The sequence below is a fragment of the Salvia hispanica genome, chromosome 3 (assembly GCF_029641045.1).
Source record: "Salvia hispanica isolate PSC_SH4W2 chromosome 3, Shi_PSC_v1, whole genome shotgun sequence".
In the NCBI taxonomy this organism is placed as follows: Eukaryota; Viridiplantae; Streptophyta; class Magnoliopsida; order Lamiales; family Lamiaceae; genus Salvia; species Salvia hispanica.
In genome coordinates this window covers 54,240,025-54,256,202 of record NC_142694.1, presented here as the reverse complement: position 1 = coordinate 54,256,202, position 16,178 = coordinate 54,240,025, and the positions used below count along the sequence as shown (strand labels likewise).

Sequence of the window (16,178 nt, the reverse complement as noted above, 5' to 3'; positions counted from 1 at the left end):
GGATAGGGAAAATTGTAAGGAATAGGGGACTGGGCAGGTGGTTTCTGGATGATCAACCATACATGGGTGCCAGCTATGAGGACTTGGAAGTCTCCTTTTTTAATAGTATATTCAATGTTTTCTTGTCCAAATAACTAGAAGTATAACTTTCATCTTGTTGGAATTATATATGGTAATTTAGTATTAGGTAGTACTATGTCATTTTTGGTGGACAGAGGTAGTAAAAAGGTGTATTATGAGTTGATGAACATACATAATAATTAGTCCCACTGTATGTTTCTCACATATGCTTAACATGGTATCAGGAACAATAAGATATAGGAATTCAAAATTAGGGTTCTAACAATTCAATTTTTTTTTGGTAAAAAGGGAGGGGAGCCACCCATTCAGATTTTAAGCACAACCAGTGGAAGCCACCCGGCCAGGGAGGTGCGCCTCCACGGAGTGACCTTTGCCGGAAGTCCAGCGGCCAAAAGCAGTGAGTGTGACTCTCCTGCATAATGGGGTTTTCTGTCTAGAACCTGCTTTTTGTGTGCGCAAGGGCGCATGAGTTGCCAGGATTTGATCCGTACGGTCTCGTTTGAATCATCTTGACGTCCGCTATCAATCTTTGTATCTGTTAGGATCAATACCTGGTTGGTATTGTATACCAGCTTCCATTTGAGGTTTATATCGTTTGATTGGTTTGTTGCATCTTGTCTTGGGCAAGTTGCTTTGTTTACCTGTTTAGTTGGGTCAGCATCAAATTGGTGTGATACCATTTTGGTAAAGGTTCAGATTCTGTTTTTGGTAACAGTTGGTTCTGTAAAGCTTTTTCTGGTGGGAATTTATGTGTGAGGAGGAGAAACATATTATGGTCCTTATGTGGTGCCCGTGATGCTAAGAATAGCGAAAACCAAACTTATGCTTTGAATTATTTGGACTCACATACTATACAAATCAATCGACCATCATCATCACCTTCTGATGTGTCCAAACTTTCTTGTCACAAGAGGATGCTCCTTTGTTAACTCAAGTCACCATTTCAGCTGATTAATACAAAGTTGCTTCAAATTCAAGAAATTTCGAGGTTTCAACTGACTTTTGTCGCTGTTGTTGAGTGAAATCTAAAGAGGAAGAAGATATTGGAGAAGGGAATCGGTCTTCCCATTTTGAAGGCAATTAATTTGTCAATGCTGACAAGTCCTAGTTTTGAGTTAATAATTATTTTGATGCTTCTTCTGTGACAAGCTAGACATGATTATCTATGTTCTAGGTGGTTGGGGAGTGCTGGAGTTATATGGTTATTGAGTATTAGATTTTAATAAGCTTCCCTAGTTCTATTAGTGTTGGGACTCTGGTATTATATATAGGGGCATTAAGTTGATGAATGAATATACAGAAAATTGGTCCCGCAATGTATTTCTCACATATGATTAACACATCTCTCTTAGCACTGAGGAATGCATATTAAACTTGTAGAAATCTATACGAAGATGTTAGCCATTAAAAAAGTAGAGGCCAGGATACCTAATAGGACCATTAGCTGATCCAAGGCGGAATACGATTATAAATCGAGAGCCCTCCTCATAGCCTCGAATTTCTGCTCGTATGAATATCCGTGAACCATCATGTTTCATTAAGACCAGTGTGATAGTATCCTCCTTCACTATTTGAATAGGAAATGTCCAATCTGTATCGTGTAATCGTACCTATACAGTACGACCAAAATAAGTTAAACAAAGCCAGTAAACATGAATTAAACATTTAATATAAGAATATCCCCACCAACCGGATATTAAAAAAACTGAGAAATGCATTGGAGGTAGATGTTGACATGGAAGAGGTTTACAAACATGTACAGGATCCATAATCTGATTAGCTACTGCCTGGTCTTTTAAGATGTGAACTCAAGCTACTGCTTGCAAGATGTGATAAACAGCTTAAATGCAGCCATTAACATTTAATCTTAGGACTACATAACTATGCATCATTCAGTACTATTGTCGAAAGAGCTAATCACACTTAAAAGCTGAGAACTGATGCACTGACCTGAATTAGATGAGGTCCTTGTGTTTTATTATGTACAAAGGAGACTCTGGCATCTGACACCCGCAAAGTCTTAGGTTCATCTTCACTGCTGAACTTCAAGAACATATTTTGACCAACTCTGTTCGTAAACGTCATAAATGGTCGAATGGAGATTACCTAAAAAAAAGGCAGGCATAAGTTATACTTAAAAGCAGGAATCATTTTAATGAAGAGATTAAACCACCTTTGTTGGGACAGACTGGTATGGGGAAGGCTTTGTAGATACAAAGAGTTGCATACACTTCCCGTCGGCATTATAAGCAAAAATGTCCAGAGATCCATCCTAACGATAAACAAAATGATGATCAGATAAAACCTAATATAAATCAAGGTGCAGAACTTTCACGGTGTTTACCATGTCTCCAAGTGGAGAAAGATCCTTAACAGGTCCAAAATTCTCTTCTCCAGAGTGACCAATAGATGCAGACAGGCCAAGAGATTTGAAGTTCAATGCAGATGCAAGTGTATAACCTTCATGTATATCCTCCTCAGTAATCTCCTCAAGAATGACCTCTTCGATCTTTTTGGTGTGAAAAGACAGTGGATTCTTCTTCATTTTTCTAGCATTGACATCAACAAGCCTGAAACTAAGTGCCGGGCATCTTGCAACTCCGAACCAATATGGAGAATACACTTTAATAATCTTTGGCTGCAAAGGCACTTCATTGGAATTATTCTGCTCAATAATAATTTGAACAATCCTGCACATGAAATGTATATTGCACAAATTAGTTCTGGTCCATAGAAAATGAAAAGCATAAGATATAATAATAATTTGAAACCTTCCAGACACAGAGCTTCTCAAATTTATTGTCTTTGACGGTGAAATGTGAGGATGTGATACCAAAACGGCCTCCTAATACAAAACAATGCAAGTTAATTACCATTGAAATAGTCATATTTAGGAATATACGTTCTCCCAGGAAAGAGAGAGAAAAATGAAAAATTGATAGACTGACGTGTAGTGGCAGCCATCCTTTCTGGGGAAGTAAAGAGAAGTACAATGGATTTCTTATGTCAGCATCATACACCCTGACACTTTCCCCTGGACCAGACACCCCTCTGTAGCAGGAAAGAAAATGACCACTTGCTTGCATCTCAAGAAGTGAAATTTCAGCCGCAAGTGGGAGATAGTTAGCAATCGATACAGGAGGTTTAACAACAATAGTCCAATCCTGTATTGAATTAAACTGGGTATCCTTTGCAATTTCAGTGGCTTGGATGCTCAAGCAAAACCACAAACCATGCGAACTATTTGATGAACTTTCATTTATTTCAGTGCAACACAAGAGTTTTTCAGTCTCCGTCAGATTGGAGACACAAACTTCTCGGATTTCACCTGATCTCTCCAAATCCTGTGACTGAGAAGATATATCCATGACAGAACTCCATGAATATTGGTTAGTAGCTTCTATTATTACAGGTTTCAGATGCAACAGATACGAGGCTGACTGATCAAGGCAAGGTAAGGGAATAGGAATAGTTTCTCCAGGTTTTAGAGACCCAATCATTATTTGCGACTTCAGACCCTCAGCTACGTGTCTCTTGTTTCTTGTCCACCTCCTTTGCCTAGCACGATTCTCATATTCTGGTGAACTGTATGAAACTGGCCACTTCAAACTTTCATAATCTGGAGCATATACCCATCCATCAACTGTGTTGGCAGATGTACTATCAACACGCCATTCATCAATCCATTCCCATCCTGAAGGCAAGTCGACTCTGGACAGTTCCTGCAACATGTATGTAGTGACTAGTTAATAATTCACCATATCCAGTCAATATAACCACTTTCTTAGACTACTAGATCACTCTCTCCCTCTCTCTCTCTCTCTCTCTCTCTCTCTCTCTCTCAACACATGCCATGCCAATATCTACATCTGTATATTCACATATAGTGGCTTCAAGATAGGCAGTGAATCTGGAATCTGGTGTTAAATTCCAGATAACTAGTGTGTATAAAACACAACCATTAGCTTCCACAAAGTTGAGTGTGTATTGAGTGTAGAAATGGGTGGGTCACTCACCCCCTAAAAAGGCCTTATATAAGAGGGGAGGGTTGTCCAAACTTATAGCAGTCAATGTGGGACAAGAAACAAGGATCTTAACACCGAGCATGACACATAGTACTACCATGTTCTCTGTCATTTAAACAAATTGACTTGAAGATGAGATATAATTCTACAATCTCATCTATATTTAATAGTACAAAAAAACATTTTCTGCGTATTATTTACCTCCTCAAAGTTGGAACATGCAAACCAACCATTAGTAGTGCTGTAATTCTGAGATTCAAACAGTTCCTCAGTTGCCAATTTACTCCCGTCATACTGAGCCATCTTCCTCTCACCACTTTCTGACTTTGCATCTGCGTTTGTAGCCCTGAGCTTGAGGCATAAATCCAGAGTAAATTCGGTATTATTACGAACTGATACCAGAGATCTAATGCTGACATATCTGTTTCCATCACATACACGGACTTCACTTGCAACCAGATTATTTCCTAGTTTCCAACATGCAACAGGTGAACCATAATTTAACCTCATTGTCGTCCATGGTCCCTCTGGGGATGTGCTAATCTGAATTGAACCAGATTTCCTGAAACCATTTATTGGTTTAGGACTTTCAGTTCCCAGTCTAGGTCGCAAGAACACAGCACATTTGATTCTACCAACTTTTCTGATTCTGCCTTCCAGCTGCATAACAAAGGGATATCAGGTTAAAAATGTAGCTGAGGAGCTCCCACTCAGTTCTATTTCTTGAACTCCACAGACACTCATCCATTTATGTCTACAAAAAAAAGGAAGGGGATAAGGGAAGGGGAAGGGTCACCGAAGATTCTCTAGATGACAGCTCTAGCCAGAACTCATTCAGATCATTAATGGAATTCGAGTTGGCCTGAGCCCTAGTCAACTCTTTCAAAGAACAGGAACATGATCCAACTGCTTCATCTGCAATGCCAAATCAAAGTGAATAAATCAGTTTAGAACAAGGTCTGTGAGAAACTCTATTTTGGAAATCTGAGCAAGGTTTCTCAGCAAAAGAAAGAGGAAATCTAAAGGAAAATGTACATTTAATTGGTTTTTTTGGTTTAGCTCCACATAGTCCAGGACAAGTAAACAAAAGTCAGAAAGTGTCAGAAATCCTTGATTTGACAAATCTATCCAGGAAATGATTGGATGCAGATGAAGCATCTATTGTTGTGGGAACTGTACTTTATAAAAATATAATTCAGCTGGTATAAGTATGTGTATAATTAATATTTTCACCAGAAAAGATAACTAAAGATAAGCTTAATTAAACACATGTGCATACAATGGAGTGTATAATGTTATAGATGAAGTGCCACTAAAACAATGTTCTCAACTTTGCAAATACACTTTTATATTATTTAATTGGTCATTGTTATGTCAACACATTGAGTCCATAGGAAACCAAAAATTACCTTTTCCAGTCTCAGTTACAGTAAATTCCAGCATGCAGCAGTCCTGTAAAACACATAAAGTAAGATGTGGCCACTAAGCTGATACTCATACTGCGAATAAGAACTGATAATCTCAAATAGTTATGTCCATGGCTAGCAAGATGCAATGCCAGAAGGAGTTGATATGTGAAATATAAACACAACGGTGGAGCCATGAGAGATATACTAAAACATCAAAGCTTACTAGAGAATCACAAACGACACCAACAGTTTCAATAATCATTCAATCAGAACGGTCAAAAAGCTTTCCACAAGAGATTGCCTGGCTCACGTTCACGATTAGATTATAGTACCAACTGGCACATGGTACGGGCTCAACTCAATGACTAAAGCAGGTCAGTCAATTCACTGACTCATCAACAGATATATAAAAAAATAGCTTTTTAAAGTATATCTGATAGTTACACCTATACAAAACCTGTGATAATTACACTCAAAAAATATTTAGGGACTTAGTCCATCTGAACTTGCAGGATTTTTTGTTCGCACTTAATTATATGAACTCTCTTTTTCTTGAAACTAAACCCCAAAAACTAGTTAATTTTGGCAGTTTGTAACATATTCCAATTGGTGGCTGACTAATCCAGCAAGATTTGCATTTAACATTTCAAACATAATATTTTGCACTTTTTTTTGCTTAATAATATGAACTCTTTTTTCTTGGAACTAAACCCCCTAAACTAACATTCTGAACTTCATGTAATAATAGGACCTCTTTTATCATGGAACTAAACCACCTGACCCAGTGGATTTGGCACTTGACAACATATTTCCATTGGCAGCTGAATCATCCAGCAAGATTTACATTTTTAGAATAATTCTTTTGCACTTAACACTCCTAACTTGTTATTTGGATGCACATTATGCTCCAAAGTTTGGACGGGATACATTAGGTACCCAAAAGTGTTATTTCAAAGAAGAACTCGAGGAAACAAACTGACACAGATTGGACTTTCCTTTTTCATAACAAGAAAGCTGAGAGTATTTGGGCTAGCAAGTTCCTTTTTTTACTCAGATCTGGTGTGCAAATAGGTGTTTCAGAAGTTTTTGACTCAAACGCAATCCACATTAAAATTTGAGTTTTTTACTGGCAATAAATAAGGGAGGGAAACTATGCCTGACAGATAACTCCATCCAAAGGGAAAGACTTCCTTTTCTATCAAATCCATAAGCCTTGCCCTCCTTTCCAGCACTTCTCTCAGCCCTCACCAAAGTTACCCAGTGAAATTGGGGATGGATGGGCTGGAAGTAAAATATGGGAGATACAAGGTTTCAGGTATGGCTATTATCCCTTTGTCTTTTTAAACAGAAATAGGGGATTATTCAAGATATGTTTGAGCAGCCTAATGCAGGAGACTAGAAAATGCAATATGAGCCGCTAAGGGGGTGTTTACTTTTCATGGTTGATAAGATAGATGATTGAGATTTTATCCATGTTACATGAATTTCTCTAATCCCACCTTTTGAATGGGATATGAATCAAATGAAATTATCCAAATGATAGGAGTTACCGAGGGCTTTGGGATATCCCAAAATTCCAATCCATCTAAGTAAACAAGAGATTAGCCTATATCATTTTTTATCCAACTAGGCTGATCCGCCTAAGTAAACGCCCCCTAATACAATAAAGGCAATCCACTTCAAGAACTTATATGTATATGTGCATGTACTCAAAGATCCAAGTACATATGAGAAATATATTTAATAATTTAGTATTCAAGCAGTTTAGAAACGAACCACTGAATCAGTTTTGAAGAAGAATACTTCATTCCACTTCACGAATATAATCTCTGAAGATTCAGAACCTCTTGGCTCAATTCCACAAGTTCGCGCACTTTGTTGGTTTAGGTGTGATTGACTAAGTTGACTCTGATCTTTAAAAACATGGACAGCAACACTGAATTGATGTGATGACAGACCCTCAGGCTTCAAGAGCTGTGCAATCAAGTAAATAGACAGCAGCATCATGAGAAATATCAATAACATATATGATCGTCTGATGTTGCATGGACACTGCAATTCATAAGAACTGACACCCAAAGTTTTTAAAAACCTTTAAACCTTAAGGCATGAATCATAAAAACATATAAATTATATTTAATGTATAATAAAACACAAAACAAGATCCTTTCGTCCCATGAAAACATGCACAAACCTTTTGAGCACGAGTGTTAAGAAATTTAGTGTTGTTTGAATTGTTAGTGGAGAAAGGGTCATACATTAGTGTTATTTGTATTGTGAGTGGAAGAAGGGGCCCACTTTAAAGGTATTGTTATGTAATGATAGCTTTGAAGGGATATTATTGCAATAAAGGGAAAAAAAGGAAGAAATGGACATGTTTTTATGGCATGGACAGTTAAGGAAAATAAGCATGTTTTCATGGGACAAAGGGAGTAGCAAATATATGAAAACACATAATTAGACAGAGAGAGATGTGAGAGTAGTGAGAGTACTGAATCAGAACGTGGGGTTTGCGTTCCAATTTATAGTCATTTTTCCTTTAATCCTTCTAATTAGAGCTATTTTTACACATGCCACTTGAAATTGATGCTTGAAGCCTAAAACATGAAACCCATTCATTTTCGATCCACGCAAAACCCAAAACGAATGGAAAAAGAAATTCATGTGGTTTTTGTGCGCCTTGTGCTCCTTACAAATGCTTTTTTAAACCATGTTAAGAACTACAATTGAGGAAAATCCTCACATCAAATCACTGCCCCGAAAATTGTTAACCAGGATGACAACCAACTAGTACATAGAACTTGTATACGGTATCATTGCATGCTCAAGTCAATAACTAAATCTCATTAAGGCAGTGAATTTGTTGAACTCAAACAAACAGCATTTCCAAAAACATGCATCAGTTATCACCAAAATGTTGGTAGGGACCATAGTTTAGAACCACATTTCAAGAATGTATGTTTTTCAACCAGAGAAGGAAAATCCATGATCAGATGAAAATCACAATTAAATGCACATGCTGGTAGCATGTATATTAATTCATCGAGAGATCTGAGGGCCAATTAAGCAGTAAAGTAGACTCGATCTTCCGTCATTAGAAAATTTGGACTATCGTGTTAATTTTACATATCCAATCTACTTATCTTTAAGTACCCCCCCCCCCCCCTACACACACATTGAAATTCAAGCAAAAATATGAAACTTTGTACTGCAACATATGTCATCAGTAAATAAGAGTTCAGTGTTGCTCAGTCACACAAGTTAACACTCGGCCATAAATTTTCCACACATAATCCTCATAATAATATTCATCTTCGTATGTCCATTTCAAGTCATCAGTAACACCACATGTATAAATCAGAAGAAAATCCAGACAGGAACGCACCTCAGCTTCAGCCACAATTATGGTTACCATGAGTCGGAGCTTCTTAAGAAGATCTCCTTTCAGATGAGAGTCCAGCATGTTCTTTGGAACAGGCAGTTTTAGGGCCTTCCTGTCTCCGGCTGGCATTTCAATTATGTCAGGGAGTCCCCGGACTCCAGAGGCCCTGATAAAAATGTCCTTTCCAAGCTTATTCTGGGGCACGATGTAGTGATGTTTTCTTTGATGGACAGCAGTCATTGATCTGGTTTCACTAGAGGGAGAACTTGCTTCCTGTTAACAAATTTAAGAGTTTCACCGGTAATGGTAATATTATATAAGTCTCCCTCTCTGATGCACAGATTGCTCAGTACTCTACCAAGTTACAGACATCCTATATCTAGCACTAATGGACATGGCAACAAAAAGAAACTAAATATCTATAACAAGAGACGAAGAAATATACCTCCCATGATTCTTGGCCATGACTAAGATTGTTCCAGCTTGCATAAGCTTGTAAAATCATATTTGCATTTGAAACAGACACATTCAGGTTGAGATCTCTTGTCGAAGTAATTCGTAACTCTGAAGCCACACCAGGAGCATTAGGATTATATTGGTACCTATGAAAAGTGAAAACAACTGTTAATGATAACCCTGCCGCCCCCCAAAGAATAGATAAAGGTTAAAAAAGAAATAGAGCAATAATAGATGGACAAAGGATTTGCATGAGATAATAAAGAGACTAGAGAGGCCATCACTATAGTTACCGTCATATCCAACAGTTTTATACGGACACACTACATTTGAATAATAGATAAATAAAATAGGGCAAAATCGTTATCCACATCACTATGAAAGTCAAATGCATGACAAAATGTACATAATGACAATTTCTTGCATGCAAGAAATTATGAGAGTGAGTGATACTAAGTACCTCTTTTAACATTTCCTTACCATATGAGGCAATATATTTATCTAGAGGACAAAAATAAGGAAAACATGTATGATGGACATTGTAATGCCAAAGACAACTATTGCACAGTTATTCCATCTGTATTAATTACTCTATGCTACATAATTCTACCACCAATTAGGGAAGGATGATGAAAGATTTAAACTAGCAAAAGCTTACCTCAGTGATCCATCAACTGGTTCGATAAGAGGCTCCCACGAATCATATTTATCATTGAATGACCTTGCAGCTAAAGAGAATGTAACACTAGAATTCTGGCTATCGGGTCTCCCATGCAAGGTGAATCCTATGCCACTCATAGAAATATTACAAAGTGGGACTATCTGCAGAGTGAAAACAATAGTTAGGAAACAAATATAGAAATAAATAATCCGGCCCCATAGAAGGAATCTGTCTCTCACACATATAGAGATCTAACAAATGAAATTTTAGGAGCACAAACGAACAAGCACAGTTAAGTACAAATAGACAAGAATGAACATGTAAAGGCACAAGTCAAAGTGCATGTGGGAATGTCAGTAGACAAAAGAGTAGATGAAGACTAAACATGATTTAGGATTTCAACTCATATTCACAAACACAGATTTCATTGAAGTATACAACTCAATAAGTATATATAAAAAATATGTGAAAGCAAATCAACTTTAGCATTTAATGAAGGCTTCAATGCCCACAGCATGATATGTTTTACTATTAAAGGGAACTAAAGCTGCAAACATACTCAGAACTCAAGCATAATATAAGTCGCGAACTTACCACACCACCATAGTCATCAAATAGTGCTGCAGAGAAAGTTCTTATTTCTGCATCGATCAAAGTATCATCTGAACCGCTTGGTATGTCCGGACCACTGAGTTTTAAAGCAAACCTCTTAGGAGGTTTTTTCAATCCATTCCTCACAATGAAGGTTCCCAATTCATTTCCAACTGTCCATACGCTAAATTGTGCTTCCGTATACCTGGAGTCAGATGTGTCCCATATACTTGCATCCAAAAACTGATCTGCTGACACCATATCAGCACGAATGCATCTTAATGATGTGAAATCGGATTGCTTGGGTTTGCCTTTATTAGCAACACATCCTAATGTAACAAAACCAGGTGGAGCCTGAGGCATCCAGAAAGATATATTATCCATTTTCCTTTGCTTTTTTATTTGTCCAACAAGCTGAAAATCAGAAGGTGATTTATACAGGTCATAATCTTCTGAATCTTGGAGAACAATGCAAGTATTTGGTGGTTCATACCTGAAAATAATTAAAAGAATAAGTATCACTTTGCACTATAATGCAAAGTAGATAGAGACTTAGTGAGGTTTAAGAAAAGGTTAGTTAGTACCCTTGAACTGCAATATCACCAAAATATACCATTCCTTCTGAGACTACAGGACGCCAGATAGATAACTTTTTTCTTGATCCAGAACCTTGGTTCCACCATATTAACTGGAAGGATGCAACTGCTTCAATCCTCCTCCTAGAATTTACAGTTGATGACCTTTCTGATTCAATCGTATTGTTACCCAAAGAGCTAGAAGCTTGATCAGAGCCTTTCAGCTCTTGAGGAGAATTTTCCCGATAACCCAAGTACAAATGACGTAATTCATATGCTCTATTAGTCAAACTCAAAGTGGCAGGATCAGCAGATAGAAATGTTCCAATAGAATTATCAACCCGCCAGAATGCCAAGTTTGGGCACCTAAAGTCAAACCTCAAAAATCAATAAGTGGTTACACGAACTGAGAAAAGAGCATAATTAAAGTGGTCGGTCATCATAAAATTAGGATCCATTCCTTATCACAAATATTCACTTGTAGCATATCATATTTCAATGGACTGGCATTGTTTTCTACTGTGTGTCCATTCCCACAATCGTGGTATTTTTCCAAAATAAAATTTTGCTGTTCAGCATCTTGAACTAGCCACCTCTTCGAGGGTATTGTTAAAAGATTGCAAAAGGTGGCACTATTTGTTACTTTTGAAATATTAAAGTACAGACTATGATCTAAGCTCAAAAGTGAAAGGTGTAAATCAGGCATTACTCATCAGCAAATTCAAGTACCCAAGAAAGCAAACAAAGAACACAAAAGGATATACCATACCCAGAGAATGACCCAACAACAATGCAATCTCTCAATCCACAAGGAGAAACTAAAGATTCCGAAATACAGAAGACTGAAGAAACAGGAGGCTGTGCCCTTCCTGGAGAAGCCACACAACCCATTGCAACATAGCCTTTTGGGGCTTCAGGAAACCAAATTGAGCACACTGCTTCTCCTTTAGAGCAGCCTTCATCAACAGTCAATTCAGTAATACCAGAGCCTTCAGCCGGAAGGACGTGTGGAGGAGGCCAAATCAGCTTAAAAGATTTTGGCCTCTTAACATGTATTAAGCTAGTATTAACAGCAACGACACCTTTAGTTGGTGGCTTGTCACTGTCAAAGGAGGAATCAAGACTTAATGTTTTTGTATGGATTATAAAGGGTGAAAGTGAGGGGAACATAGAAGATTAGAAGTTGACTAACACCGGAGTCAAATAGTCGCCAAGCACAGCAAAACCAGATGGAGCCTGAGGTCTCCACAATGTATAAACTTGTTCACTGGCAGGACCTGCATGGTACAAATTGGTAATTTAAAAGCTAAAAGAGAAACAAAATGAAATGTATACAAATAACACAGAGATTAGATACCATTCATACAATAAACTTACTTTTTATGGTTCCAATTTTGTCAAATTCTGAACATAAAACAGTTGATTTCTTTGACGTGGTTCTTAAAAATGACAAGATATCCTCTTCAACAGCCAAAAACAATCTCAAGATGGTGAATGAAAAATTCATGAATATGTCTGAAACCACCAACTTTACGTTTGTTTTTCCAGAAGCATTAGTGAATTTTACAGATGCATCAAAAGGCTCCAAAATCTTCACTCCATTGCTCTCCAAGGTTAAACCAAGAATTTCTGCATTCATTTCTATTGTATTTCCATTTGAAATAAGCCTGCACAAGCATGGAGTAAAACATTTTCCATTATTACATTTGATGACGACTATGGTTAAGGACATTACAGATGCACCTAGTCATACTAATCTTGCTAACACATTACCAAAATAAACAACTTTTCAATGGTGTATATGTTATCCGCTAATCCTGGTGAATTTTCTTGTGTCAATTCATAGATAGTTAGTGCACAATAGATGTGAAAGAAGCCATCTTGTATAGGATGCACATAAAAATCCTCCAATAAACTTATCTTGTCAAATTTAGCCAAAATTCAAATATCCTTCAACAAGAAGTTGAATAAAGAGCTATTTTACCTCTTCCAGAGCTTTAATAGCATTTATTCTGATCAACAGATTCAACACGTTAAATCCCTTGTCCAATTTTATCAGTTGACTTTCATTATCACTATAGGTATAAAGTTGCTATAAAAATGTCAAGGGGTGGAACCAGTTGATGAAGTCAAGAGAAATCTATTGGTTAAATGACAGACCAACCAATTTCGATTAATAAAACTTAAAAAATCGAAAGAACAAGAAATCAGGTAAAACTCCCTCCTAGCATTAAGCGGCAGTTGTTCCTTAGTAATCCCACTATGCCCTACCCATGATTGTACTAGGCTATTAATAGTCAGCTGTCAGAAACAGCCCACGAGCCCTAATCTCACACAAGCATCAAATACTCACAATTGTTCACCCCTGAGATGCCTCAGCACACCACTGGTACACTCAAAGGGATGGTTTGCAAAAAATCGTGCTAACAAATACTCAGGCTCAAAGGAATATGCTAGAGTGGAATCTACTCAAGCAAAAATGGATACTTGTAACTAAATATCTTATAAAAAATGGATTCAAGAAAGTCAACAGACTATGGAACGTCACCTGCAGGATGCGTCCATCTGTGCATGCAAAAGCTTGTTAGAGAGGATCTGTTCCTCTGCATTTCTTGATTTACTGTAGAAGGTGAGCTCAGGACCAATAGCCTGAAATAAACATTGTACCATCAAATCTTAAAAAGCATCATACACGTGTCCATGCATTCTTAATGACCTCCCAAACGTGTAAATTCAAGATATAGATAGTACATAGATGCAGAGAAAATAACAATTCTATGCACTACCTATTATTAAATTCATATACCAACATACAACATTGCAACTGAAAGAAAAATTCAAAATATCTTCTTAGTTCCCTTTGGCAACATCTAAGAGAATGTTTTACTAAATATAGCTTATTTTGAAAAATACCACTTTTTTGCTACTCCCATCATTTTCAGAAGCATGCAAGAAATATTTTTCAAAGCAAATTTTTCTACACCTTCAATCTAATCTAATAATGTGATGCAGCCAAATCTTCTATTTTGAGGTGAAACGCCTTGGATAAAGGTCTTCATATCAACAATGGGAACTCATTAGTATTACATAAATTTATTTATTTCAAGGGAAATTATTAGTAGTTACTCCCTCCGTCCAAGTATGAACCTATTTCCTTATTAGTCAATCCTGAAAAGTATGAACTTTCTAATTTTGGAATAGTTAAACAACACATTACCCCTACACATCATTTTATTTATAACTTATACCATTCCACTACACTACTAATGATGTGGAGCCCACTCTCTACTAACACTACTTACACTATCATTTATATCTCTCTCTCTTACTTTACCAATTATTATACTTAAAACCCATGTCGAACCAAATGTTCATACTTTTCATGGACGAAGTGAGTACTACTTTTGAATGCATCTTGAAGCCTCATCCAAAGATGAAAGTGACACCAATTATACAACCCTTGTTTCATTCTGAATAAACAAATAATAACATATTTTATTTTGGGACTTCCAAAAGAAAATCATATTTACATACTCAGCACGGTAAATTGTTGTAAATATCAGTTGTAATTCGACATATTCAAAGATTCAAATGGATATGTAGTATGTACACACAATATATCATAAATAAATAAATAAAAAATATGTTAAGAATCTATACAAATAACTACTCAAAATATAATGAAAGTTACAGAAGACCATGTTCTTATGATAGATCTATTCTCTTGCGTATCATGTGTGGGGTTTAGAGTGTTGAAGGAGCTAGGGATTTTCAGTCTGGTTTGACACTTAAGCGACCCGGCCTACTATACATCGATGGAAAGGTTAGATTTTACCACCTCTATCTACCCAGCTAGTCCTATTTGATCTAAAAAAACCAAACTGATCTGAGCAGAGTGTCAGAAAAATGGGGATGGATTGTTTGGAGAATAATGTCCATTATCATTGTTGGTAAGTGTTTTTTTTTAAGAGGATTAATAATGGTTCCCCATTTACCGCGCGGCCATGGTAACTCGAACCCTTGACTAATTGGTTGGAGGGAAAACGTCTTACCAACGAAGACACACTTCATTGCCATTGTTGTTGGTAAGTTTGGATGCAAAGGAAATACGAGACTTTTAGATGTGGAAAATCATATGGTCGTGTTTGGGGCAGATTCAGGCAAGTAGACAAGTCGACTTCAGATACCGGAGCTTCAAGGAATTTTCGGTTAATGATGTTATTAGAATTTGGAGCCCAATGTTTTAGACTAGATTTCTTCTGTTGTGACTTTTGGGGGGGGGGGGTGTTTACTGTTAAGAATATTAGTAGTGTTAAGAAAATTAGTATCCCACATCGGTGGTGTGACATAGTCCTTGTACTATATATATGTGGCATATGTTGAATAATGAATACACCAACACCTACTACTCTTCTCTCCTATGTCTACTTATAATTAATTGTTCTACATGGTATCAGAGCGGATTTGAATCCGTCTCTAGAAAATTAGGGTTTCCAAAATAAAAAGAAACTAGGGTTTCTGCCGCTGCCCACTCTACTATCCCCACTCTGCTCTTCCGTTGCTGCTCTACTCTACCCGAAATTATGTTTTGTTCTGCTCTACCGCGCTACTCTGCCCAAACTAGGGTTTACGGTGTTGCTGCTCTACTCTGCCCATCTACTACTCTGCCCAAATTTAGGGAAGAGCAACTGTGCAATTAGGCAGAGTATACATTTGTCACTTCTACCATACATCTGCTACTACTGCTACAGCTGCTACTACTACCCTACATCTGCTACTTCTGCTACAGTTGTTACTACTACCCTGTAGCTGCTATTCTGCTATGCTACTACTCTGCCCTGTAGCTACTATTCTGCTATGCTACTACTCTGCCCTGTAGCTCTACTTCTGCTAGAGGCCCTGCAGTTGCGACTTCTGCTATAGTTTAGGGTTTAGGGGGAGTGTTAAGAATATTAGTATCCCACATTGGTGGTGTGACATAGTGTAGCTTAGTCTTTT

The 16,178-nt window shown here is 37.3% G+C and overlaps 1 protein-coding gene across 3 annotated transcripts in view; it reads right to left on the bottom strand.

The window, feature by feature from the left end:
- LOC125213442 (pleckstrin homology (PH) domain-containing protein) overlaps positions 1-16,178 on the bottom strand; it is a 45,542-nt gene that overhangs the window by 6,727 nt on the left and 22,637 nt on the right. For all 3 annotated transcript variants that reach the window (XM_048113997.2, XM_048113998.2, XM_089067416.1), the window contains 19 exons: positions 13,729-13,829; positions 12,558-12,847; positions 12,373-12,457; positions 11,950-12,282; positions 11,190-11,546; positions 10,609-11,098; positions 10,012-10,175; positions 9,343-9,499; positions 8,901-9,170; positions 7,292-7,489; positions 5,516-5,558; positions 4,903-5,021; positions 4,308-4,766; positions 3,030-3,803; positions 2,853-2,926; positions 2,426-2,771; positions 2,255-2,353; positions 2,032-2,187; positions 1,510-1,691 (listed from right to left, as the gene is read on the bottom strand). In XM_048113997.2, coding sequence (XP_047969954.1) covers positions 1,510-1,691; positions 2,032-2,187; positions 2,255-2,353; positions 2,426-2,771; positions 2,853-2,926; positions 3,030-3,803; positions 4,308-4,766; positions 4,903-5,021; positions 5,516-5,558; positions 7,292-7,489; positions 8,901-9,170; positions 9,343-9,499; positions 10,012-10,175; positions 10,609-11,098; positions 11,190-11,546; positions 11,950-12,282; positions 12,373-12,457; positions 12,558-12,847; positions 13,729-13,829 — 4,697 coding nt within the window. The remainder of the gene's footprint in view (positions 1-1,509; positions 1,692-2,031; positions 2,188-2,254; positions 2,354-2,425; positions 2,772-2,852; positions 2,927-3,029; positions 3,804-4,307; positions 4,767-4,902; positions 5,022-5,515; positions 5,559-7,291; positions 7,490-8,900; positions 9,171-9,342; positions 9,500-10,011; positions 10,176-10,608; positions 11,099-11,189; positions 11,547-11,949; positions 12,283-12,372; positions 12,458-12,557; positions 12,848-13,728; positions 13,830-16,178) is intronic.